The sequence below is a fragment of the Vicugna pacos genome, chromosome 23 (genome assembly GCF_048564905.1).
Source record: "Vicugna pacos chromosome 23, VicPac4, whole genome shotgun sequence".
In the NCBI taxonomy this organism is placed as follows: Eukaryota; Metazoa; Chordata; class Mammalia; order Artiodactyla; family Camelidae; genus Vicugna; species Vicugna pacos.
In genome coordinates, this window is record NC_133009.1 from 38,448,478 (window position 1) to 38,473,493 (window position 25,016).

The 25,016-nt window shown below is 52.5% G+C and overlaps 1 protein-coding gene across 24 annotated transcripts in view; it reads left to right on the forward strand.

Moving 5' to 3' along the window:
• The window catches only part of PPP1R12B (protein phosphatase 1 regulatory subunit 12B), a 140,334-nt gene that overhangs the window by 22,041 nt on the left and 93,277 nt on the right, over positions 1 to 25,016 (forward strand). For 21 of the 24 annotated variants that reach the window (XR_012063674.1, XR_012063673.1, XR_012063672.1 and 18 more), the window contains exons 2-8: positions 5,467 to 5,597; positions 9,941 to 10,059; positions 15,447 to 15,606; positions 16,670 to 16,814; positions 17,753 to 17,827; positions 19,545 to 19,624; positions 20,236 to 20,430. Coding sequence is in view for 16 of the 24 variants with exons in the window: in XM_072948852.1 (XP_072804953.1) it covers positions 5,467 to 5,597; positions 9,941 to 10,059; positions 15,447 to 15,606; positions 16,670 to 16,814; positions 17,753 to 17,827; positions 19,545 to 19,624; positions 20,236 to 20,430 (905 nt within the window). In the remaining 8 variants the exon portion in view is untranslated. Of the gene's footprint in view, positions 1 to 5,466; positions 5,598 to 7,404; positions 7,476 to 9,173; positions 9,255 to 9,940; positions 10,060 to 15,446; positions 15,607 to 16,669; positions 16,815 to 17,752; positions 17,828 to 19,544; positions 19,625 to 20,235; positions 20,431 to 24,759; positions 24,876 to 25,016 lie in introns of those variants that run through there. The other 3 variants (XM_072948867.1, XM_072948864.1, XM_072948865.1) reach the window with 3 other exon arrangements.

A 25,016-nucleotide genomic window follows, 5' to 3' on the forward strand; every position in this document is an offset into this window, starting at 1 on the left:
CCAGCTTCTGGTGACCCTCGCGTGTGCTCCAGTCTCTGCCTCCTTGGCCTTCCTGCCCCTCCTCTCCTGTGTTTGTCACCTCTCTCTCTCCCTGCCTGCCTATGTCTTAGGAGGACACTTGTCTTGGATTTAGGTTTCACTTGGATAATCCAGGAGGACCTTCTCGCCTCAAGATCCTTAATTGCACCTGCAGAGACCGCCTTTCCAAGTCAGGCTACTCACGGTCCTGAGGGTTAGGTGTGGATGTGTCTTCTGGGGCCGCCACCCAGCACACTGCTCCAGTGGAGAGGGGCGTGTGAGCCATGCAGCGTGTTGTGGGCGGCAGCACGTGCAGCACCCGCGGTCCGGCCCGCGCCCGTGATGGATGTGCTGTGTGAGTGTTGATGGGGTGAGCTGCCGAGAAGTCTGGATGAGTCTAGATGACTGTGAATCAACTGAATATGTAGGAAATGTGACTTTCTACACGTCTGGGCATTCATTCTTTTCATTCAACAAATATCTATGGAGGCCCTGTTACCTGCCAGGGTATTTGGGTATTTGGGGTGTATCAGTGAACAGATCAGCTGGAGAGTCCTGCCCTGCTCTGTTAGCAGTGACTTGAGAGTTTTTAACAGGTGATTCAGGGGTTTGGTGTTTGATAAATATTTTTGTGAAAGAAGTTAGGCTCCTTGCTGTTACCTCCAAGCAAGTAGGGTTTTCAACATAAAGTTGAAATTATATAATTTGGGGAATTACATAAACTTTGAGTTATATAAACTATATAGGAATTAAGTATTATCATTGAACTATGTAAGTTTTGGGAGTTTAAGGGTAAAATAGTGAAAGATATGGAATGGGGATACATTCCCAACACTTTTGTCTGCGTGATTGGTTGAAATCAAGGCAAGTCTGGGCTAAACATATCCAAATGGGTAGGTGCCCCGTGCTCACGGCCCAGTGCCCGCCGCACCTCCCTGCAGTGGCCGGGTGCTGCAGGGCGAGGCTGTCCTGCCCGAGGTAGGCCGTCCTGGTAGGTCTGAGGCACGGCCGCAAGGTCGCTGTCGGAGCCAGCAGCACTTGGTGGCGGTGACAGTTGCAGGCTATTTTGGGAGCGGAGGAGGCTGTGTTTTGTTGGCCTCCTCTGCGCTCCCGCATTTAACTCTGGCCATGATGGGCCGCCAGCTGCTTTTGCCTTTGAGGTAGAGAGAGCAGTGCTGGGTGCAGCAGGGTGGCTGCGGTGCTCTGTCCCCATTTTATGGGTGAGATCGAGGATCTTTCCTTGTAGATAGCTCGCTATTGCCAGGGCAATGTGGCACGCTGATTTTAGGGAGCTTTAAATTACTGCCCGGTTGGTCGTCTTTCTGATAGCACTCTGGACTAATGATTAAACAGTAACTGTTTTTCTTAAGGAGCTCAGAGCTTCAGGTTGCTACTGTAGGGATATTCTGTGTGTCTGGGAGTGCAGAATAGGAGATGGACGGAAGCCACAGCACCGGAAGTAGGGCTAAATGCAGAGAGCTCCCCACTGATGTGACAGGTGACATCAAACTGGTTTAGTCTCCTTTGTCCAGGGAAGGGAGAGCCCCTTGTGTTTGGAAGGGTCAGTCCAGCCCGCATGGAGGCGTGGCTGGAGCCGTGGCCCAACGCAGCTCATGGCCTCTGCCCCTCCAGCCAGGGTGCTGCCCTCCGGGTGAGTGAGCAGCGCAGCTGCAGACCAGGATGGGGGCGGGGGTGCAGAAGGGCGCCTAAATTTAGTCATTATTTAGTTGAGAACATTTTTGTCTCTCCTCCATGGCTTTAGGCATATTCCTTCTTCTGGAGGCAAAAAAACTCCTAAAAAACAGATCAACAACTAACAAACTCCAAAATAGTTCAAAGACATTTTAAACCAAGCCGCCTTCCTCCCGTAAGTTACTGGAGCCAGAGGGCAGAGGCGAGTGAGGAGTAAGTATGGGTCGTGCTTTCCTCTGGGGAAGTTGTTGCTGTTAAACCACTGGCCTAAAAACAACAGCAGTGCCAGGCGCTGTTCCAAGGGCACGTCTCCTTCACTCCTCACAGAGTCCTGCGCGGCGCTGGTATTCCCACGCTGCAGACGAGGACACTGGCGCTCACTTCTGTGCCTCACTCCAGGGGACACGCGCTGGCAGCGCTGGTGTGCACTCCCAGGTCTGCCTGACTCTAGAGCCAACCCTTGCCCAGTACAGTGCCCTTCACTTGGGGAACAGTCTAACAGTTGTCCTGCTTAATTTTCTGAGAGATGATTCTTTGGAGATTGAAGCTCCGTCAAGTGACGTTGCAGGTTAGGTCAGCTTTTTGTTGTTATTGTCTTGAACATCGTCACAGTGTCATTCTTATAAAAGTCCTGTGTCAGGGATTCATAGACAGCAATGATCATGAACCTGAAAAAGAAGAGAACTAAAGTTTTGATGGGACGAAGGAGGTTAAGAAAAGGAAGGAGAGAAGTAAGAGGGAAGGAAAGAGAACAGAGTTTCTCCTGTTTGATACCTGGACGAGGTGGGCTTGTTTTAGGCTCCCTGGAATTTGACTGCTGTCATTGTCAAAGAGCAGAAAACACTGGCTTCCACAATTCTGCCTGATGGTGGTATGACCACTGGCTAAAGTTTTAGGCTGTTCCTCTTTGAGAGCAAGAAGATGTTGACCCAGCTGCTTGGCACATTTGACCTTCTTGGTGCAGGACTTTATTATTACCTGGGCAAAGAGTATACTCAACCTCTAGGACACTTTCTTCTCCTTGGACTTCATACCCTTTTGAAAAGTACCCTCTTCTGTCCTTTCACTCAGCCTTTATTCAGTTTTTAGTGAAGTCCTCTGCAAGGGGTTGGCTGATTCTCACCCCGAAGGGACTGCAGACAGCCAGTATGCAGTACGTGAGAGACTGAGTGATAAGTGTAATTAAGAAACATTATGAATAGTTATGAAATGCTTTACATGGTAGCGAGGTATAGAGTAAATGGGGAATGCCTGTAGAATCTGATAAACCTAAGAAAATATACTAGAAGAAATGTAATTGTTGGACCTTGTTGAAAAAGAGACCATTATGGATGCTGGCTATTAAAGTCATCTGGCCTCAAAAGGTCAGGTTGAAGGAAATACTACGTTGCACCAAATCAGTCTAGGTTGATATTTAGCTAATCTCACTAATTGTAAAAAGTGGTATCAAATGGTTTGGGGAAAATGAACAAAGATGCTTTTTGTAACCAAGATTCCCTAATTAAATATCCATCTAGATCGAATCAGCCCCTTTTTCATCCATCCTTTGTGAAAGCAGGATTGACACGAGGTTTATCTGGAGAGGTTTCCTGTAGGTCCTTCTCGGTAAGAGCTGCAGAGCTGCAGAGACTCTCTGGAATTCTAACTTGAGCTCTTCCCACTGTAATCGTGCTCTTAACAGTTGGTCATTATCACCATGAAGTATCCCTTGTTATGCCTGACTGAAGACAGCAGTTCTCGAACTGTTCCAGCTCAGGATTCCTTTACACTCTAAACATTTATTCAGGACCCCTTCAGGTTATATATGTTATTATGTGTTACTGAAAAATCTTGAACGTGTGTACTTACTAATTCACTTAAAATAGCAGTAACCCACTGCATGTTAATACAAATCACATTTTAATTGAAAAGAGCTATATACTTTCAAAAATAAAAAGTAATGGGAAGAGTGGCATTGCGTTACCATTTTCACAGATCTCTCTTGGTCTCTGCGTTTAGCCTGTTGTGGTAGTTGTTTGGCAGGTGTTTGAAGGCAGTCCGGTCTCACATGGGTGTCTCTCTGGGAAAGGGAGGAGGGTTTCCAGTCGTCCAGCTGTGGCGTCCTTCTCAGGGACTACCCCCAAACGCCAGCAAGTGGTAGTTTCTTAAATACGAGTTGCAGTGTGGAATCTGAAACCATCTCAGTGAACTTTCCTTACTTTGTGACATTAAATCCAGCGGTCAGACTTGTACTTTGAATGAATCCTTTACCCATGTGTGATCTTCTAACACCATGCATGTAATTATTTGGAAAATATGGTCTCATTGAGTTATGCCAATCTTCCAAATGTTAATACATTTCAGTCCATAATATCAAAAAACCCCATTTGTTGATAATCCCACTGATCACATCAGGAAAGTGAACATTAAGAAGCTGTCGAGCTAACGATAGTGGGTGTGTTTCCCCGAATTCTGGTTTTCCTTGGAGGATCCAGTTTTATAATTGGCAACAAATATTAGTTATTTCTTTGAAGTGACAAGCTCACCACATTCATTTTCAAGTCTCAGTCATCATAATTTATGGTCGCTCTTCTGTATAAAAACCTCATTCCATGACAAAAGCTGCTAGTCCATCCTGCAACTCAGACAGACACGCAGCCACCGCGCTTTGCCATGGTTCCTCACACAGGCTGAGAGGGAGACTCACGGTCAAGGGCGAGGCTGAATAAAGTTAATAATTCTTACTGCTTCCTCAAGGTCATTCTCAAGTGACTCTGGCCTTTTGGGGGCTTTGCTTTCCCGTGAGCCTGACGTGGCGGGGAAGTGCCACGAACGTGAGCATCCTTTGGCGCCTCCCTTGACTCTTGCGAAGGCTCCAGTTCGCCCCGCCGTGCCTTTGAGACTCGTGCTGACGGCAGCACAGCGAAAGAGCAGGTCATGTCCTCATATTGTTATAAACGTCGTTTTGATCTGGATAATTGTTTCTGACAGATTTTTTTAAAAAGAGGAATCTCATTTGTTTCTGGGCCCTGATTATCTCAACTGTTTGGAACTGCTGAGCCTTGACAATGATGCCCTTTATCTGCGTGGCCTGCATACCCCCTTTTATCCTGCAGCCGTGGCAGGACAGCCTTGGACCCCGCGGGTCTCACCGCCATTGGTGCTGTCTCTGTCAGGCTGGCAGTGGGCCCCGTGCCTTTATTCGCAGAGCCCCTCTGCTTCTCCTCACTGCTACAGGGAGACTGGCAGCCAGATGCCCTGACCACCCATAGCCTCAGACAGGCTTTGCTTGTTGTCTGGAGCTGTTCAGGAGCTGTTCAGGAGCTGAAAAGAAAATACGTTTCTTCTGTTGGAAGGTTCAGTGTCCCCTTTCCTACCAAGGCAGGGACTGTCCAGCAACCCAGAGCCTTAAACTCAGCTCCCCACTGGGAAAGTAGCATTTGAGCCTGTGGGACTGCTTTCCTTCAAAATTCATAAGCAGATTTGTGGCTTCTAACATTCCCCCTTCTCTGTAACGATGTGGTCCTTCGCAGATCTCTTTACTCATTCGGTCCTAGCAGTGCTGTCGGGAGGGTTATACCTGTTGCACAGCTGAGGTGCTGGGGCGTGGAGACAGTCAGGGCTTTGCAGGGGGTCACACAGCTGTGAGGCTGCCCTCGGACGCTCGTCGGCGTGCTCAGACTGTCAGGGCGCTGTGTCGTCAGCGTCCAGGGCAGCGCGGCTGGAGTGGAACCCAGCACTTGCTTGTTGAGTGAATGAATGGACTTCTCTTTTCAGGCTTGTATTGATGAAAATTTGGACATGGTGAAGTTTCTGGTGGAGAACGGAGCCAGCGTCAACCAGCAGGACAACGAAGGCTGGACGCCGCTTCACGCCGCGGCTTCCTGCGGCTACCTCAACATAGCGGAGTGAGTCTCGGTGCGGGCGTGCGCTACTTGTAGGTGGCCTTCAGTTCCCGTCTGCTCTAAAGAATTTGAATTTCATAGTTGCAATCTCTCTTAATTACAAATTACAAAAGCAGGAAGTTGAATTATCTTTAAGGAATACTTGATACCAGGCTTTACATAGCTGCTAAATGCGAGTGTTCAGTTGGCATTTTTGCATGCTTCTGGGTTCAGGTAGCCTGTGTCTGTTGGGACATGTGGGGCGGCTGGTGCCTGTTGCTCTGTCTCGGCTCACTCTTTGAGCGACGGTAGCTGGACACGTGTGCGGGCAGGCCTGGAGGGTTTTCTGGACTTCTTTGTGAAGCTGTTTTATTTAAAAAAAGAAAAATCAGTGCTTGGTACAAATGAGGGTGGCAAACACTGGGCACACTGATCACAGAGCTGGCGCAGGTCTCAGTGGGACGGTCTGCCAAACCACCAGAGAAGTGGGGCGTGCCTCCTGTGGGCATGGGTGCCTGGGGTGTCAGAGCTGCTGAGTGACGCCTGTTGGGGATGAGTAGTCAGGGTAGGAGGGAGACCTTGGCCCTGAGACAGCTCTGAAATGAGACATCAAGTGCATCCAGGTGAGAGTGGATTTACACGCTCAGGTGAATCCTCTGAATAAGAATCACGACGTTCTGTTGCCCTTGAACATCAGATGGCTTGTTTTAAGGCCCTTTTCAGTTCAGTGGGGGCCTGTCCCATCCCTCCTGGTGAGCAAACAGGAAGAGTGCTGTGGGCAGCCCTGGGGCTTCCAGAGGAGTCCGACATGGGCGTGGGAGCCGGCGCAGCGGCATGGCTGTTCCACGGGGCTGCTCACTGCCGGGACCCACGCCAGCAGGAAGCCTGTGCCATTCTCTTCAGTCTCGGTTCTTCGCTCTGTTCTGAGTCAGAGAGAGCCAGTCTCCCTCTCTCCCTGTGCTGACCCTCCCAGGTCTCTAGGAGGGGCTCCGCCTCTCAGCTTAAGTCCAACATTCAGACACCTAAGAGTTAAGGTGGCTTCCTCAGAGATCTCAATTTTTACTTTAAAACGTACCTGAGAAACATCTGTAGGACATGTTGACCCCCCGTCATGGCTGTTTGATTGTTTGTTCAGGTGGCTTGTGCTTTTTGAGCTTCCAAATCTCATTGCAGCCAAGGATTTCACTCTTTCTCACTGGAAGGTAACAAGCAGAGCACGAGCTCAGAGCCCGGCTCACTTGTGTTGGTGGACTCCCTGGGTCTCTTTCTTTCCTCCTCCTGTGACGCTGAATACAGAGAATGGCTGAAAACAGTGGTGTCTTTGATTCATCTTTATGGATGGACAGAGTTCCTTCGGAAATAAGTTCAAAATTTAACAGTCCTTTGCCCAAATACATACTACCTTGAGTGAAGTGAATTGGGGAGTGTTACTGTCTCCTTGTACAAATGGCCACTAACCAGACGTGTAGAAATCTGACCGGGAAAGGTGGTCCGACGCGGAGCCCCTTGCGAGGGTGAGGTGGTGCCCCCCCCCCCCCCCGCCGGCTATGCACGTCACCGTGAGACACCTGTCTCCTTGGCTGTGCACGCAGCACCGCCTTCTAGACAGAGGAAAAGACCCCCGGCTTCCGTCACTCATTTTCATGGCTTTGCTTCGGGCCTGTGAGCAGTGCTTAGATGAGATTAGTCATTTTGTCATTATTCTTGTTGTGTCTTAAAGACCTTCAACTTTATACTCTTGGATTCCTAGAATCATTAGAGACTCTAAATTCTGAAGGCGTGTGAATGAAGAGGAGGCAGGCTGGCTTCCCGGGAAGGGGGCGGAGTGCTTGCTACCTCTCGTTCCGAGACCACCGTTTTTGTCTCATATTTGAACTCAGTGTGACGTATTTTCGCAAAGCGGTTAGAGACTACTTTTCCCTTACTTTGAGTTCAGGCTTACTGCCAGTCAGCTGGACGTTCTGCGTTTCTGTCACCACAAGTGCTAACCTTAGGAGCAGTAGCCTGGCCCGAGGGCGCAGCACCTAGTTTGGCTCTATAGTTTGCTAGGTGCTAGCTTATTCTGAGTTTTAAAATAGTAGCAAGAAGACCTTCTCTCAGTGATGAGTTAGGAAGGATCCAAAAGCTGTGTTTTCTAAAGGGCATATTTCGTAAGCTAACAAGCGTTTCTGCGTCTCTGGGTAACTTAGCATGAGTCTCAGGAGTAAAGTAAATATTTCTTCATAAGTTGGTATTTATTCTTGTTCAGGTAAAAGTGTGCAACTAAAGAGGTTTTTGCTTTTTTCCCCCTGAAAATGGTCTAGGAAGATAGCCTTACTTCACAACAATCTCTCTGATTTGTGTGGAGCCAGATCCCTTTCTAGAAACGAGTCTTGACTGTGGGCCTGTGAGCACGTCAGGAAAGAGAACGCAGGGTCTGTGCACCCAGGTGACAGTGTGCCTGGTCCGTAGGGGTTGGAAGATGTCAGAGCAGATGGGTTCGGGCACTCCACTTATTTCCAGCAGTGTCTGTGGGTTGCCAAGAGAAAAGACAAGGTGTCGGTGTCAATGTCACAGCAGTGACGCTGGCGAGGAAGATGCTGCTGTGGTCCTCAGGGGCGTTTGGCCTGACTGAGCCGGGTGTCGTGACAGAGGCCCAGACTGGTGCTGGGAGTGCAGGGTTGAAGGAGGGAGACAGGACTGCGGGCGTGAGGATGGGCGGGGGCACGTCACGTGGACCTAGGAAGACGTGAAAGGAGAAGGGGCCGTGTCTGGTCAGCTGGAGGAGACTCCTTGGGCGTAGGGGACAGCTGGTGGGTGGGTGTGTTTGGAGACAGTTTGATCAGCATGTCAGGTGCTCTTACTGAGTGCTTGCTGTGTGTAATACCTGCCTTGCGACGTCTCCGGGTTATGGACGTGTAGTTGAATGTTCTTTGACCTGAAGAGGAGAGGCAGAAAGAGGGGCGCTGAGTGTTTGGGAGTGCGGGCGCCTGCGGGCAGGGGCTGCCCTCGGGGCTCAGTGCACATGGAGGTTACCTTAGAGGAGAAAGACTGTCTCACTCTGCGTCTGGAAAGGAGGGACGGAGACAGCTGAGAAGTAGCTGACGCTGTGTATGTGGGACCCAGCTGTGGATGGGAAACATGTATGGAGGCTCTGTCTCTACCAGGCAGTAGGCAGTGAGAAAGCAGAAGCACGCTGTTAATCTCACCCTCTTACTCTTTCTCCTCTGCCACCTCTGTGAACACAGCGGCCAGATACCGATTCTCTTTTAAGAATCTCCCACAGCATCTAGACGTGGCACCTCAAGCATGGTAGGGGGCCAGTAAATGTGTACTGAATCGTCGAATGGTTGGAGTCTAATTTAAATAGTTTTCTTTCTTCTTTAAACACCCTGGGGTATTGGGTAGGGCCCCCAGCATTACTGGGATTCTACTTATTGGCCCCGGAGTAGAGTGATATAGGCAGAGATGAGCTAGACTTGAGGTCAGAAGGCTGGGGCCACAGCTCTGCCACCTGCCACCCATGCGGTTTTGAGGAAATTCCTCAACACAGATGACCCTCGGTTTCCTAAAGTGGGACCGGCACCATCCAGCTTGCCTACCTCATAGAATTGTCTAGGGCTCGTTACGTAATTCTGCATGAAAGTGCTTTGGAAATCAAAAAGGATCTTCTGTACTTCAATTAAAAAAAGAAGGATCCAGGTGAGGTAGAAATTTTCAGAGCGTTCTTCTTCGGGATCAGGTGTTGTATTTCAGTATAGAATCTGTTTAGAATTTGAACAATTCGTGTCTTCAGCAGTTCAGTTTCCTCTTAGAGAGGATTTCATGTGGAGGGCTGGTTGAAGGGAGAGTTCTGTGGAAGCATAATTTAGGTAGATTCATGCAAATTTAAATTCATCCTTTATTTTTCTGTTTTCATTCCCCAGCAGTACTTAATATACTCTTAATGTGGCACTGGGCAAGTTTTTGTGAGAATTACTTTTTTATATGTCTTCTGGGGCCTCTCATTCTCAATATTACAAGTGTAATAACTCCTCTGGAACTTGTGTTTGGACTTCAGGGACGGTGGCTGGGTTTTAGGGCTGCATGTCTCCCTTGTGGTATTTAAAAGTTCTCTTGCTATCCACGGGAATTGGAGAGGGGTTAGAAGTACCAGCGTGAAAGAAATCCTGTTTGAAGTCAATATTCTTGTCAAGAAACAGATGCTTTTGACCCGAGTCATTGAAGGCTAATGGGGTTGTCAGGAATTAACAACAGGCTACCCTATCTGGGACAACACTAAAAACTCCAAGGCAGAGGCCTTGCTCTGCCCTGAGCCCCAGATACAGGGCTGTAAGTGGGCATTACACTGGCAGAGATTATGCTGATCCTGGGTCTCATCTGCACAGGTATTTCATTAACCATGGAGCCAGTGTGGGTATTGTGAACAGCGAGGGTGAAGTCCCCTCTGACCTCGCGGAAGAGCCGGCCGTGAAGGACCTTCTTCTGGAGCACGTGAGGAAGCAAGGTAACTTGTGGGCAAGACCCCCAGACGGTGCTGTGCCTGCTGTGCTGAGCGGGGCTTCATCACGGTAGGAGGGGGTGCTCTGTCTGCCCAGCCTCGGCCGTCAGGCCCCCACCTGCTCACTCCCAGTCACTCACGTGGGAGTGGGCCGACGCCAGAGGATGGCCCGTCCTTGCTCACTCCTGCCGCTCACAGGCTGAGGCCCCATGGCAGAGTCAGGCCCCTGACCGTCTTTGATGATGCAGCTCAGACTGAGGTGGAGCATGGACAGCTGTCGCCATGTGTACACAGCACTAGACTTACTGCACGCCGAGACATCCAAAGAAAGGAGGCGACGCATTGTCCGTTTGCGTATTGGCCAAAGTCTGTTTATGACTGCATCTTTTCTCATGATGGGAGCTGGAAGTTGTGTTGGTGACGGCATTTATTACTGCCACGGAGGAGATCTTTAACCATACTAACCAAAGATGATTCTGGTGTTTGTTACGGTAAGGAAGCTGTCTTAGAAGATGAACTCTAAAGCACTTTTTCTTATTTTACATTTTCAGAGGAATGCATTTTGGAGAGCAGGTCAGGGTTCTCCTCCTGGAGGTCTTTGGGTTCTTTTAATAAAAATTGTTGCAGATAACTCTGGTCAGTCGCAGGGAGCACAGGTCTCAGGAAGCTAGAACCACCACGAAGCTTTGTGGACATGATTTGAGTGATGTGCAGTCTTCCTGCTAAACTGCTTTGCCCACTGTCAGCAGTTCGTTCCAAAGGCTTTCTCTCCAGTGGCCTTTCCAGATGTGACCCTTTAGAACTGACAGGCCCACTTCTGGCCGCACCCCTTGGTTTACGTCTCACCCGCAGCTGCATTCGCACCCCGGCAGCAGAGCTGAGTCGCGGTGAGAGATCCAATGGCCTGCAGAGCTGGAAGGATCTAGTACCTGGCCTGTGATAGAGAATGTGCCAGCCCCCAGGGCACTTACGGGGGTGACGCGCCGGAGCGGCAGCTGCTCGTCCTTACTGCCTCCCTGCTGAACTGAAGAACTTATGCCTCATTTACCACCAGCTCCCACTCAGCCTAAGATTGGTGTCAGAATTTACAAGTAACTTTTTTCTTAAACAAACTGGGATTTTTATAATAGTTTTCATTTGAGAAATTTTTCTTGTTTTAATTTCTGACTCTTCACTTCAGGAGTATCCTCTGTTGGAAGAGGTATTCATGTGCAAGCTTAACTTTGCAGCACTGTTAACTCCCTGTGTGGAGTCCTGGTCTGTCCCAAATCACTTGCCCCTTTCAGTTCATCGGGAGGATTAACAGCACACGCCCCCACGTTGGTGTGCCCGGGTGCACAGCACATACTGCCAGGCCCAGTGCTGGCAGGGACCTCAGTACCCGCTCTCCACAGTGGACAGCTCGCTCCGACAGAGAATCAGCAGAGGAACTCTGGACATGGACTGCACTGTAGACCAAGTGGACCTAACGGAAGTGCGGAGCGCTCCATCCAGCAGCAGCGGAACACACCTCCTTCTCAACTGCATGCGCCACTCTCTCCAGGATAGGTCTTCTGGTGGGCCACAGAGCAAGTCTTGGCAAACTTGAGAAGGTTGGAGTCACACCCAGTGGAAGTGGAAATCAAGAGCAGGAGGAAAATGGGAAAATCCACAAATACGTGGAGGTTAAGCAACATGCTGCTGAGCAACCTAGGGGTCGGAAGAAATCAAAAGAAAAACGTAAAAAGTCTTGAAACAAACAAAAATAGAACACAGCATACCAAAACTTATGAGAGTCAGCAAAAGCGGTTCTACGAGGGAAGTTTGTAGCGATAAATGCCCATACTAGGAAAAAGAACGCTCTCAAGTAACGTAACTTTGCACGTCAAGAAACTAGAAAAAGAAGAAGAGCATAGGCCCAGAGTTAGTAGAAGGACCGAATAACAAAGATCAGAGCAGAACTGAAATGGGACCAGAAAAAAACAATGGAAAAGATCAGTGGAACTGAGAGCATCTCTCTTCTTTGAGAGTATAAGCAAAACTGACGAACTTCAGCTAGGCTACGAGAAAAAGGGATGACCGGATAGACTCAGAAACGCAGAAGATGTCGGAACTGCAGTCGTACAGAACACGGGATCACGAGAGCCTCCTGAACAGCTGTGGGCAGACGACCTGGATAACCGAGAAGGAACTGGGGAGTCCTGAGAAGTACGCAGCCTGCCAAGGCTGAGTCAGGAGGAAACAGGAGATCGACCAATAGCAGGTAAGGAGGTTGAGTCAGCAGTCAGACAACAGGAAAACCAGGCCCAGGTGGTTTCCCTGGTGAATTCTGTCAAACACTTGAAGAATTAATACCAGTCCTTCTCAAACACTTTTCAGAAGATCGAAGGGAAGGGAGCGCTTCAAACTCATTTCACAAGGCCAGCATGGCCTGCTCCCACAGCCAGACAGGCCACTGTGCCCGGTGGATGCAGACGCATGAGCTCTCGACCCAGTACCGGCCAGCTGAGTTCAGCAGCACAGCGGAAGGGCACACGCTGTGGGCAGGTGGGATTTACCCCTGGGATGCTGGTGGGCTCAACACCTGCAAATCAGTGCACGTGATACACCAGTTAATAGAGTGACAGGTAAAAACCACACAGGCATCTCAGGAGATGCAGAAAGGGGACTTGACAAAATACAACATCTCTTCATGATAAAAATTCTCAGCAAGCTGCATGTAGGAGGAGTTTTCCTCAGTGTCATAGAGGCCACACGACAAACCACAGCTGATTTCACTTGGTGGTGAGAGGGTGGAAGCTTTTCCTCGAAGATCAGGAGCAAGACAAGGGTGCCTGCTCCTCCCTCTCTTATTCAGCGCGGTGCTGCAAGTCCCAGCCAGGCAAGGACAAGAAATAAAAGGCATGCAGGTCAGGAAGGAAGAAGCAGCATTATCTTTGTTCGCAGATGATGTGATCTCATGTGTAGCAAATCCTAAAGGCTCCACGAAGTACTGCAGAACTCATCAACAAATGTGGTGAAGTTGGATGCAAAGTCAATACAGAGATCGGTTGTGTTTCTACACAACAGTGACAGACTGTCTGGAAAAGAAAGTAAATAAGACATTCCCATTCACAGTAGCGTCAAACACAGTAAACACTTCGGGACACGCTTAACCAAGGAGGTAGAAGGTCCGCGCACTCCAAGACTTTGATGAAAGACACTGAGGAAGGTGCAAATAGATGGCAGGGTAGCCTGGATTAATGGGTTAGGTGCATTGATGTAGTTAACACATTCACTACCCAAAATCATCTGTAGATTCAATACAGTTTCTATCAAAATTCCAGTGGCATTTTTCACAGAAAGAAAACACAATCCTAAAATTTGTATGGAATCACAAAAAACCCTTAACAGCCAAAGAAGACAAAGCTGGAGGCATCACACTTCCTGACTATAAACTATAGTAATCAAAACAGGGCGGTACTGGCATAAAAATGGATGTGTGGACCCGTGGGGCAGAAAGAAGAGCCCAGAACAAGCCCTCACAAATATGGTCAATTAACATTTGAGCAAGAGAGCCGAGAAGACTCCCTGGGGAGAAGAAATGGCCAGCAGGCACATGAAGAGACACTCAGCTTCACTGGTCACCAGGAAAATGCACATCAGAGCCACAGCGAGGCACTCCCTGACCCCTGTCAGAATGGCTGTCTTCAGAAAGATGAGAGGTGACAAGTGCTGGCGAGGATGCAGAGAACAGGGACCCTCGTGCACTGCTGGTGGGAATGAAAATTGATGCAGCCGCTGTGGAGAACAGCATGGAGGGTTGTAAAATAATTAAAAATAGAACTGTCACGTGATTCCGCTGCTCCACTTCTGCATATTTATCCAAAGGAGATGGAAACACTAACTCCAAAATATATTTGCCCCCCCACGTTCAATGCAGCACCACTCACAATGTCGAGATATGGAAACAACCTGAGTGTCAGTGTATGCGTGAGTGGATAAAGAGGTGAGGGGGTGTGTACACACACACGCACACTGTATGTGATGGGGCATGACTCAGCCGTGAGAGCGAAGGGAGCCCTGCCGCACACAACTGCGTGGACGGGCCTCAAGGGCGCCGTCCTTAGTGCAGTAAGCCAGACAGAGGAAGACCGACATGTGTGGTGCTGCTGGTGTGTGGGAGCTGGAAAGCTGGACTCAGAGAAGCAGAGCGCAGAATGTTGGCTTGCAGGGCTGGGGAGCCGGGGAGACGCTGGCCAAGGGAACAGACCTCCAGTCATAAGACACAGAAGTCCTAGGGGTCTGAGGTGCAGCACAGTGACGGTGGTTAACAATACTGTGCTATATACTCGAGAGCTGCTAGGAGATCTTAAGTGTCCTCACCACAAAAAAGCAGTGGTGATTCTGTGAGGGGGTGTTGAGTGTCTCCACAAAGATAATCATCGGGTGGTGTCAAGTGTGCCAGGTCAGCACGCTGTGCACCTGTAACTTACACGGTGTCATACTCTGGTCATGTCTCAGTGATGCTGTGAAAATTAAGAAATGAAATGAATCAGCTACTCCTTCACCCCGTCCGTCTCCCAGGTCAGACAGATCGACCTTAGGTGGTCCGCAGGTTCTCATTCCAGATGTGAGCTGGACCGGAGCTGGCCAAGCTGCGAGGAAGCCCGCTAACCAGTGTGGGGCTCCCTGGGCGGGTGGCCAGTGCCGGGAGACTCCTTACCCTGCGTGGTAGGAATGCCCACTCAGCTCCTTCTCTCTGGCGCAGATGGAGAGCTGTTGGCTGCAGGGGTCCCTTGGAGTTCGTCCATAGTGTTTCCAAGGGAAGCAGACCTGCATTCCCTTGGGAGTTTAACTGCATGGCGCCGCTCTGGGGCTCTGGGCTGTACAGCTTCACCCAGCGTCCTTCCCTGCTCAGGGCATGAACTGATCACCTCTGTCTTACCTGAAACCAAGATTTCTGATACCAGTCTTAAAGTGTAGTGAGGGGAAAAGTGGGACAGACGGGGACTGAGGATTCTAGAGTTCTGGTGGCCGCTCTTGCGTGGGCGGGGCACTGGGCCATTATGTCGTTTCCTCGTCCATTAAGTGGAGACGGCCACATCTGTTCCTGTCACCTCAGGAGGCTGGACAGTGCAGCATTCAGAGGATTTTGTACACATCCTGCAGTATGAAGGCAGCATCCCTGAGGTCTGTGTTCTTACGGTAGAGAGCAGTGTTAGTGTGGCCCTTGGCGGGCCTGCCGCCATGTGGTGGTGAACCAGTGGTTTGACTGGTAGGACATCTGTAAGGCCGGCTCTCCTCTGTGAAGAGTGCCCAGCCCCTGGCTGAACTGCCGTGGGTGGTTCCATCTGTGACACGTTTGACTCCAGGAGACTGTGAGGTGGGACACTGGCATTGTCCTGACGCTGGCCGGCTGTCGGTTTCCGCAGGGGTGGACCTGGAGCAGTCGAGGAAGGAGGAGGAACAGCAGATGCTGCAGGACGCCCGCCAGTGGCTCAACCGTGGGAAGATCGAGGATGTGCGGCAGCCTCGCTCCGGAGCCACCGCCCTCCATGTGGCCGCTGCCAAGGGCTACTCTGAAGTCCTCAGGTGCCGCCCGCACGGGGTCTGGGGGGTGCCGGGGGGAGGGGAGCTGGCTGTTGGAAGCAGGGGTGAGGTAGGTTCTCAGCTGTGGAGTGCTGGTCTGCTGTTCCCGGCTCTGACACATCCCCCGACTCCCGCCCTGCTGCTCGCCGACGGGTGACGTAGCACAGCTGAGGGGACTGGCCCACGGGGACCTTGCACGTGCCCCCAGCCCTGCGGTTCATCATCACACCCCTGCTCCTCTGGGGACACTTGACACAGTGGACTTGTGACCCTTGTGGTCTCTCTGGACCCGTTGCATTAAGGCCGGTCCTGAGTGTGCAGTGTCCAGCTGGGTCCAGACAGCCACCCTGAGGAGGTGGCTGGGCTCTCCCGCCCTGGCGGCTGCCTTCCCTTCCTCCCACACCTGCAGCACGTGGCTCCTGTGTTTCCTGTTTGTGGGCGTCCCCAGCACGGGGGCTGCCGGCGGCATCACATGCCTGGCTGTTGCCGGACTCCTGTGCTGCTCCCTGCTCCTCCCGGTGCAGGGTGTCTAGTGGGTGTGCTGGGTGTAGCCTCCCCTGCATTGGGGTGGCAGTCACTCTGCCCCAGGTCTAGGTCACCTGGCTCAGCCCGGTGCTGCCCCACTGCACTCACAGTTAGACTGTAGCTTTGTCGCCTGCAAGAAGCCCCTGCAGCTGGAGGAGAGGGTCTGCATGGACACGTGGTGTCGCAGGAAGACCACCCGGAAGGCTAGGGGGTGAAGCTCCCCGCCGGGCCGTGTGCTTACGTTCCCTGCGGGGGCAGCTGGGAGATGCTTTGTATGAGAGCCGCGGGGTCGGACGGTCGGGTCAGGCTTTGGCTGACGTAGGGACATGCCCCTCCAAGCACTGCCCCTGCGTGTGTAATGTGGGTGTGCCACGGGAGAGGTGGTCCAACTTGCCTGTGACTGATTCTCGGTGTGATACCTGAAGTCTGAGCTGTGCCTCGAAGGACAGAAGTGCTCTCAGGGCCGGTGGTTCAGACGACAGTTCATCTGGCAGGAGACGGTGGCAGAGAGAGTCTCGCTGTCTGTGTGGTTCCTCCGTAGACTGCTGATCCAGGCTGGCTACGAGCTCAATGTTCAGGACCTCGATGGCTGGACGCCCCTCCACGCTGCTGCGCACTGGGGCGTGAGGGAAGCCTGTTCCATCCTGGCGGAGGCGCTCTGTGACATGGACGCCAGGAACAAGCTGGTGAGCTGGCTGGCCCGGGAGGGCTCTCTGTCCCTGAGCAGGCGGCAGACCAGGGGAGTGGCCACTGGTGGCTGCGGCCCTGCTGGCTGTCACACAGACTTTCTGCACGTAAGAGAAACTCTGCTCGCCTGGCCTTCGGATTTTGTTCACGTCAAGTCCCTAAAACAACCAACAGGGAAAAAGGTGTTTGCACTTGGCAGAGATGAGCGCTGGGGAGGCCCCCGGCCACTGCCTGCCGTGAGACACGAGAGATTCCGCCTTGTTTGGTTTTAACTGAAAGCCTTTCAGTAGCTGAGCCCTGTTCACATCCAGTCATTAAAAAGCATCGTTATGACAAGATCCTTGAGTTCAGCTGAAAGTAGTGCTATTCAGCCTGATTTTAAGCAGTTTGGAAGTCCTGCAACCCCTGTCCCTGCCTCTGCTGATTCTGTAGGAGTCTGGACACATGGCTCTTTACTTAGTAGGTGTTTGGTCAGCCCCGCACCACCCCGGAGCCCAGGCTTCATTCTCGGGTGACGGGTTGGGGTCCTTAACTGTGCCAAGGTTCCCCAGAGACAACCCTCTCTCCCTGACTTGATCTTCGGTGCACACACGCCCTAGACCTCCTTTCCGGCTTCTAAGAGTTGCTTGTTGAGTTTACTGTGAGAGTTTAGAGCATTTGGAACAGGTAGGGACTTCAGTTGACTATTTGCCGTGAGGCAATAAACAGAAATGACGTGGTGACTTCCTTCACACTTTAACGAAGCCTGAAACTCTGGGGTTTGCTGTTTCTTGTGGTGCGTCCTCCGTGGTGGATGGAGGCACCGTCGTGCTGTAGGGCAGAGCTGCTGGGGAAGCAGCTGCCCTCAGAGTGAGAGGCGCACGGGGAGCACTGTCTCCGGTAACGTCACTGGTCATGACCGCTGCTTTCCATCGGTCATGGCTTCTTTTTCTGCCAGGGCCAGACGCCATTCGACGTGGCCGATGAGGGTCTCGTGGGACACCTGGAGACACTCCAGAAGAAGCAGAGTGTGGTGAGTCCGGGGCAGTGCGTGTCCAGCTTCTGCGGCAGCTGGCCGTCCACACCAGCGGTGGCCCTGCTGCTGCACATGGACTTGGCACCGGCGCTGCTCCCCTCGGGGTCAGAGGAGAAGGTCCAGAAACCCCCGTGGTCAGGTCCCGCCACCGCCTCCTCATGGCCACGCGGCCTCAGGCAGCTCAGGTTAAAGGCAGCAAACTGGCAGTGCCCCTGGAGTCGGGAAGGGGAGGCTGGTGTGCTCAAGTCAGAGCGTTCCCCAGTGGGCGGTCCCAGGGGTGGGCGCCTCGTGGCCTTTCTTGTCCTCGTTGACCAAAAGAAATTTGAGTACAGGGAGGAATATATTTCTTCCCTCCCCCCCATTTTTAAAATTGAAAATAGTTGACTTACAGTAGAGTATTAGTTTTTAGTGTACAGTGTAGTGATTCAGGTATACACATATATATATTTCTTAAAAAGCAAAAACCCCACAGAACACATTTGGCATCGGATGGTACTTGGCCAGTGAGTCATACTTATTCCAGATTCATCAAATGCCAAAATTCAGTCCTCCTGCACCTCTTCTAAATCTTTGATGGTTTGGTTGCACGCGCCCTTCTGCCTAGTGTGACGCTGGTGCCCGTGTACAGGCTGCGGATGGGAAAACCCACGCAGCACACACATGTGAAGAGGCGCTAGTTCACTCTAGCAGAGGAGGGGTGAGTAGTCTGGGTGAGGAGGGTGAGGACCAGGCACGTGTGGGATGAGAGCCTCCTGCGTAAGCAGGGTGGGACAGAAAAACACGCTTTCCTGTGCGTTCCTTTGCATGGGCCGTGGCTCAGGGCACGTGAACCCAGGCTTCGGGAAATGCGAGCGAGTGAGAGAGCTGTGTGGTGGAGCAATGGGCCGATCAGCCCTGTCACCCTCCCGGGTTCCGCGTCGTGTCAGGGCGGCGGGTGGGCTGTGCACTGTGCCTGGCTCGGGGGCCCTGCAGGCACAAAGCTCACACACACCACCTGCAAGTCCCCGGGTCGCTTCGATCCCCGAGCAGGGCTCCCAGCTCGGTGTGAGCCTTCCCAGCGTGAGCCTGTGTTCTGCACGTGGGTTTTGTTGTTTCCTTGAATGTTCTACTCCGAGGTGATTTTTGGACTCACGTAGGAGTCGCAGGCGTAGTGGAGATTTCCTGTGCATGCTGCCCCGGCGTGGTTCGGTTCTCCAGTGTGAGTAGTGTGTTCGCTGAGTAACATTGCCTCACAGCTGGGAATGATGTTTACCGTCCATGACTTTGGGCCCCGGGGTGTAAATGTGTTTTGTCCAGAGCACGTGTGTCTGAGCACCAGACGCTCTTTTCTAAACCTTATTTCCCATTTGGTGCCTGTTTTTTCTATAGAGCTGCTGCTGACTCAATTCGATATGTGGATCATAAAGAATTATTTCAAAGTTCCTTCCAGCTTTTCGTCCTTCGGGGGCTGGGCCTGTTTGGAAGACGGGCATGGATGTTTGATGGGCAGTTTTCATTGAAGCTCTGACACAATCGCTTCTCTTCTGCCTTGAATGAGGATCTTTCTCTGCCATTATCTTCCAAGGAAACCCAGTTCATTGTTTTCCTTTTCCCCAGTCCTTCCCTCCCCTTTTGGTGTGGGTCCAGTCTTTTTCAGGACAACAGCACCATTTTTTCTCATCACTGCTGAGTAGTAGTCAGTATCTGCCCTTTTCTCTCTTTTCTCAATTTCCAGCTTCGCAGTGAGAAGGAGACACGGAATAAGCTTATCGAGTCAGACCTGAACAGCACGCTGCAGAGTGGCCTCTTTAAGAAGTAAGATACTCGGGCTTGAGAAGTGAGCTCTGCTGTGTGAGACACACACAGAATGGGAGTTTAGACAGAAAAGAGACTCCATGTTTGCTTTTACCCAGATGATCTCTAAACGTGTGGGAATGTGTGAGGGGCGAGGAGGTGGCGCTGATGTGGGGGAGACACTGAGAATGAGTGAGTGTGTTTTGAATTTAGAAATTAGTTGAGACTCTGTGCATTTCTTTTTTCCTGGTTTAAGGGTTTAGTCCCAGCTGCTTCCCCAACTATCAGTTCTGTGAGCTTTTACCACCATCCCATGGGTCCCAGCATGTGGCAGGCACTCAGTAAACATTTACTAAATGACTTTTAAAAACTATTTGCCTGGTCTGTCACCATCGAGATTCGTAGCCCTCCTTTTTCCTGTGTGCTGAACAGGCTGGGTCTCCTCAAGTCACACTGAAGGCGAATATTAAACCTTAGTCTGCAGTGACCCTAGGACTCGGAGAGGGACTTGTGGGTGTGTGTGTCACTGCCTCCACGCAGGCGTGTACACTTGCTCTTATTCCCGGTACCAGTGGCCTCGGGAAATGGCTTGTCCTTCCTGAGTGACACTCAGACTGTCTTCTTCCATTTAGCAAAGAGAAGATTCTCTATGAGGAGGAGACCCCCAAGTCTCGAGAAATGGAGGAAGAAGGCAAAGAGTCCAGCAGCTCCAGCTCAGAGGAGGAGGGTGAAGACCAAGCTTCTGAGTCAGAAACTGAGAAGGAGGCGGGTGATGCCGAGACCCTCCGTCCCCCGAGCGCGGGAGGTCACTGCTCGTCAGAAGGCAGGTGACGCAGGCCCTCCGTCCCCCGAGCGCGGGAGGTCACTGCTCGTCAGAAGGCAGGTGACGCAGGCCCTCCATCCCCCGAGCGCGGGAGGTCACTGCTCGTCAGAAGGCAGGTGACACAGGCCCTCCGTCCCCCGAGCGCGGGAGGTCGCTGCTCGTCAGAAGGCAGGTGACGCAGGCCCTCCGTCCCCCGAGCGTGGGAGTGAAGCTCCGAGGGAGGCAGGTGGGGCAGAGATGCTCGCAGCTAAGGCCTCCGTAGTGCAGGAGGTCCCTGCTTGTCCAAGAGGCCTCAGAAGTCTCTAAAGAGAGGTTTAAGTTTAGTCGTCAAAGACACGGCAGCAAGTTGCTAGTGGAAACCTGGCTGTCAGAGCTGTGAGCCGTGCTGAATGTGTTTACCAGTTCCCACGTGGCCACTGGTTGAGGTGCGTGGAGCTCCTGGGTGAGGAGCCAGCGTCCTGGCCTCGGGCTGGTGGGACGGAGAGGACAGGTGCCAGGAGCCTGACTGCTGAGCGGCCGAGGTGGGCTTTTGGTCAAGTGCGCCTACCCGGCCGGTGAGGAGCTTCCTGTGGTTCTCAGGTGTAACCGATTCCCTACCCAGAACTGCCGAGTCTTTATTTCTCCTCTTCATTGTGTGAAGCTTCTTCAGTTCCTTCCTCCTGAGGGGAGGGAGTGACGTGTTTGTTTACTTCTGTGCCTCTGTCCGATGCTGCACAGCCTTTGGGCTTCCTGAGCCTGTCACAGGGAGGACAGGAGCCCAGCGGTGAGCGAGGTCGGACCCACAGGCTGCAGACTGGCCCCTTAGTCCTGACATGCAGTCAGGCAAGCACTGGGAGAGAGGTGCTGGGTGTTACCGAGTAGAGGGTCACCTGCGACCAAGGGTTGTTGTGGGAAACGGGGAGTCGCTGATAAACTAAAGATTTATGGTACGTGTCCCGCTTTGGCTGGCACATTTTCTCAGCAGATCTGAGCCGAGGAGGGACGTGTCGGTGAGACCGAGGCAGAGGGAAGTGCACGGTCAGTCTGCGGAGCCTGGTTCCCTTGAGCCCTGCCCCAGCTGATGCTCGTGTGGGGACGTCTGGCGCGCTCTGTTTTTGGGGCTTCAGCTCCTGAGGAGGTCGGCCCTCACGGACCTGGTTCCTCTCAGTACAGGGAGCATTGCCAGGTTCTGTCTGGGTCTCCACCTCGGAGTCTGTGATGTTGTTAGAGGAAGTGAGACACCGTCAGTTCCACAGAGAAGATGGGTGCCAGCTAAGTTTATAGTCCAGGAGGCCACCTTTTTTTCACTGAGGCTGTTCTTAGCGGACACAGCTTGCTCTGGAAGTGCCACGTAGTACCTACCAGAACGTACAACTGTGTATCTTTTCAACGTTCATGCTATTTACTGCGACTGTACGTGTCTTAGGCTTCGGGGGCTGCTGGAGCTGGTGTCTAGACTTGCTCTGAGCTTGGGCACTGAGGTAGCCACCAGGGTGTTCATGGAGGAGGAGGGCTGCCTGCTTAGGGGTTCATTCGTGCTGGGCACCCAGGTCTCGGGTCCCTTGTTCCCTGCAGCCCAGCTGCACGTTGCTGTGAGCCAGAACACCCAGCACCCCTGCCTGTGCAGCGCCCCATCCAGAAACCTTCTGTGACACCCTCCTCACCGTGTCTCTGCTGCAGAGAAAACCCCAGGCCCTGCAGCTGACGTCTGGTGACCTAGCTCCTGCGGCCTCCCCGTGCTGTGGCCGCCAAGCCGCGTGCTGCATCTCCCCAGCAGGCCCTGGCTTCTCCTGCCTTGGAGCACTTCTGTGTGTCTCACAGTCCATCTCTGGCCACCACATGTTTACTGCGTGGTTTCCGTCAGAAGCTGTAGGATCTCCTGACTGAAGACGTCTTTCTATAGGTTTTTCCAGGCGGGTCGCGGAGGAGGCATGGCCCACTCCACTGCCCTCGCCTGTGACCGCTCCCGTGTCACCCTCTAGAACTGCACCCTCTCTGCTGCACCACACATCACCTGGCCTGGGCGCCCCGGGTGTGTCATGCCCAGGTCTCAGCTCCGGACCTGGCACCCAGCAGTGCTCACGTTCATTAAATGTGCTGCTGAGTGAGTCTAGGGGTGGGGCGGGGGAGGCCTGTACATGCAAAGTGTGTGTCACGTGAGAAATTTAAGGCAGCCAGGGGTGTTCACTGTAAGAGAGATTGTGTTTAGTTTGGGTTTGTAATGACACTTTACATTTCTGTAGTGCTTTTTCATTTGCAACACACTTAGACACTTTTATTTAATCCTCACAACCACACTCTGAGGTTGTGTATCATTGTCACCACTCTTTAGAGGGGAACCTGACCCCAGAGTTCAGGGGCATTAGGTCCCACAGCTGGCAAGTGGCGTGTCTGAGATGCTGACTGGGACTTGGGGCCTCTTGGAGAAGTGGGGGCAGTGTGCAACTGTGGGAGCTAAAGCTGGGACAGGGTGTCCCAGGGGGTGAAGTGTCTGGGGCACTGTGGTTAGGAGGGGGCGGGCAGGTGGAGAGGTCAGGGAGGTTCGGGGGAGTTGGGGGGGGGGATGCAGGGGACGCTCCAGCCTAGGGAGCTGCCAGTCACCGCCTAGGGTGGCTGTAGGCCCTTCACTGACTCTGGCTGTTGAAGGTTTACTCCTGACTCCTGGGGACACTGCTGGACCCTGGGCACCCTGGACCAGGGGCGCCAGTGCTGCTTCCGCTTTGGCCTCACCTCCCGTGTCCCCACCCGCGAGTCACTGGGGCGCCGGGTGTCGTGCTGCCCATCCTGTCGGTGCCGGTGCCGAGAGCAGGGCCTTCTGCTCGGCGGGTGCTCCGCACACACGGCCAGGGTGCGCTCGTGCCTTCAGGTCCCGCCGGCGCCCGGCACGCGGTGAATCCGGGCAGCGTGTGGAAGGGTCCGCAGCCCGTGAAGGTCCGCAGATGCCACCCCGTAAGGTGACAGTGGCCGTGTGTCTCTCAGATAGGTGTTGTGGTGGGGGGTTAATAGTTTGGGCTACATGTGAGCACTTCGGTTCGGACTCTGTTTCTTCCCTCTCACTTATTTGACTTAGACACTTGGTGTGCTTGTTATCCATTGCTGCATGACCAGCCATCCCGAAACTCAGCAGCAAGTAAACCGCTCTTTCTGTGCACCCAGTTTTATGGGTTGGCAGTTTAGGAATGGCTCTGCGGGGTGGCTGCTCTGCCCTTTGGCGGTAGTGCTGGGCTCACTCGCGTGTTTGCGTGAGTCAGGGAGTCAGCGGGGCGGCCTTCCTTCCTGGTGGCTGCCAGGACATTGGGGCACGTGGGCCACGTGTCACTTGGCATCCGCTGGGCCAGCCCCCACTGACCCAGAAGTGACCAGGGAGGCCTGGCTCTGTGCACGAGCCCTTACTGAGCCTCTGCCTGTGTCCCACTCACCGGATCCCTGTGGCCGTGGAGAGTCCGAGCTCTGAGGCCAGAGTCAGGGGAGAGGGCACGTCATGAGGGAGTTACCGCTCCAGCGGTCTGTCACGTTTGGCAGGGAGGCAGATTTCTTAAGGATAGAGATAATCAGATGGTATTTAAACACTGACTCAAATATTCACAATAACCACAAAAATAATATAACATTAAAGATAATAAGCTGTTTTCAGGGAACTTAATATGGCCAGACATTGAGCTATGCAATTTGAAAACATTTTATCTCTAATCTTCACAGCAACTCATAAGGCAAGAATTAAAATCCTGGATTTATCAGTAGGAGGGTAGAGGTTCAGATATGCCAAGTAACCTGCCTAGTGTCACACAGCTAGGCTGTGGCTTGAAAGCCTCACATCATGAGTGGGTTGCTCTGGGGTGCGGTTTCTGAGGACAAGGAGCTGAAGGCCCCAGCAGCCATGAGGTGCAGGCCTGGGGCTGGTGGTTTTTTGATGTCGTGGGGGCTCGCCAACCGCAGTTCCACGGCTGGACTCGGTGTCCTCTGTGAGCTCTGTGACGCTCTCTGGCCTTCTTTCCTGTCGCGGCCCCAGGAGCACTCGTTGCGGAAAGCAGGCCTGCCACCTTCCTGGCCACGCTGTGGGCGTTCCGCTTCCTGGGCTCTTCCTCTGCCCTGCGCCCTCCTGCCAATTGGGGTGTGTCTTCCTGCCTCTTCCGTGGCACCTTCCCTTACTGCCCCCACCCCACCCCGGAGGGGCTGCCTCTGCTCTGAGCTCCAGGAGCACTTGCTGATCCACGTCAGCCAGCTTAGCACCTGACGTGCTTGATCTCATGTTGTTACCATTATTACTGCGCATCTCTTTTCTTGATTGTAATTACCCCAAAAGCAAGGTCTGTCTTACACTTCTTCTGGCCTTTCCTGCCCAAACCCCCAAAACGGAACGGTCCCTTAGCCTGGACTTACTGATGAGCTTTACATGTGACGTACACTGTGGAGAAGCTGCCAGTCACACCTGTGGGAGTTGGCGGGGAGTCTACCAAGGCAGAAGTTCCAGTGAGTTTATTTTCTTGGAAGGGGCAGCAGTTGCCAGGAGTTTTATCTTAGTTTGAATCCAAGCAGTACATGGCCCTAATAATCCATTTTGATAACGAGTAAATCTTTTCTGTTAGCAGAAAGCTACATACACACACGGAT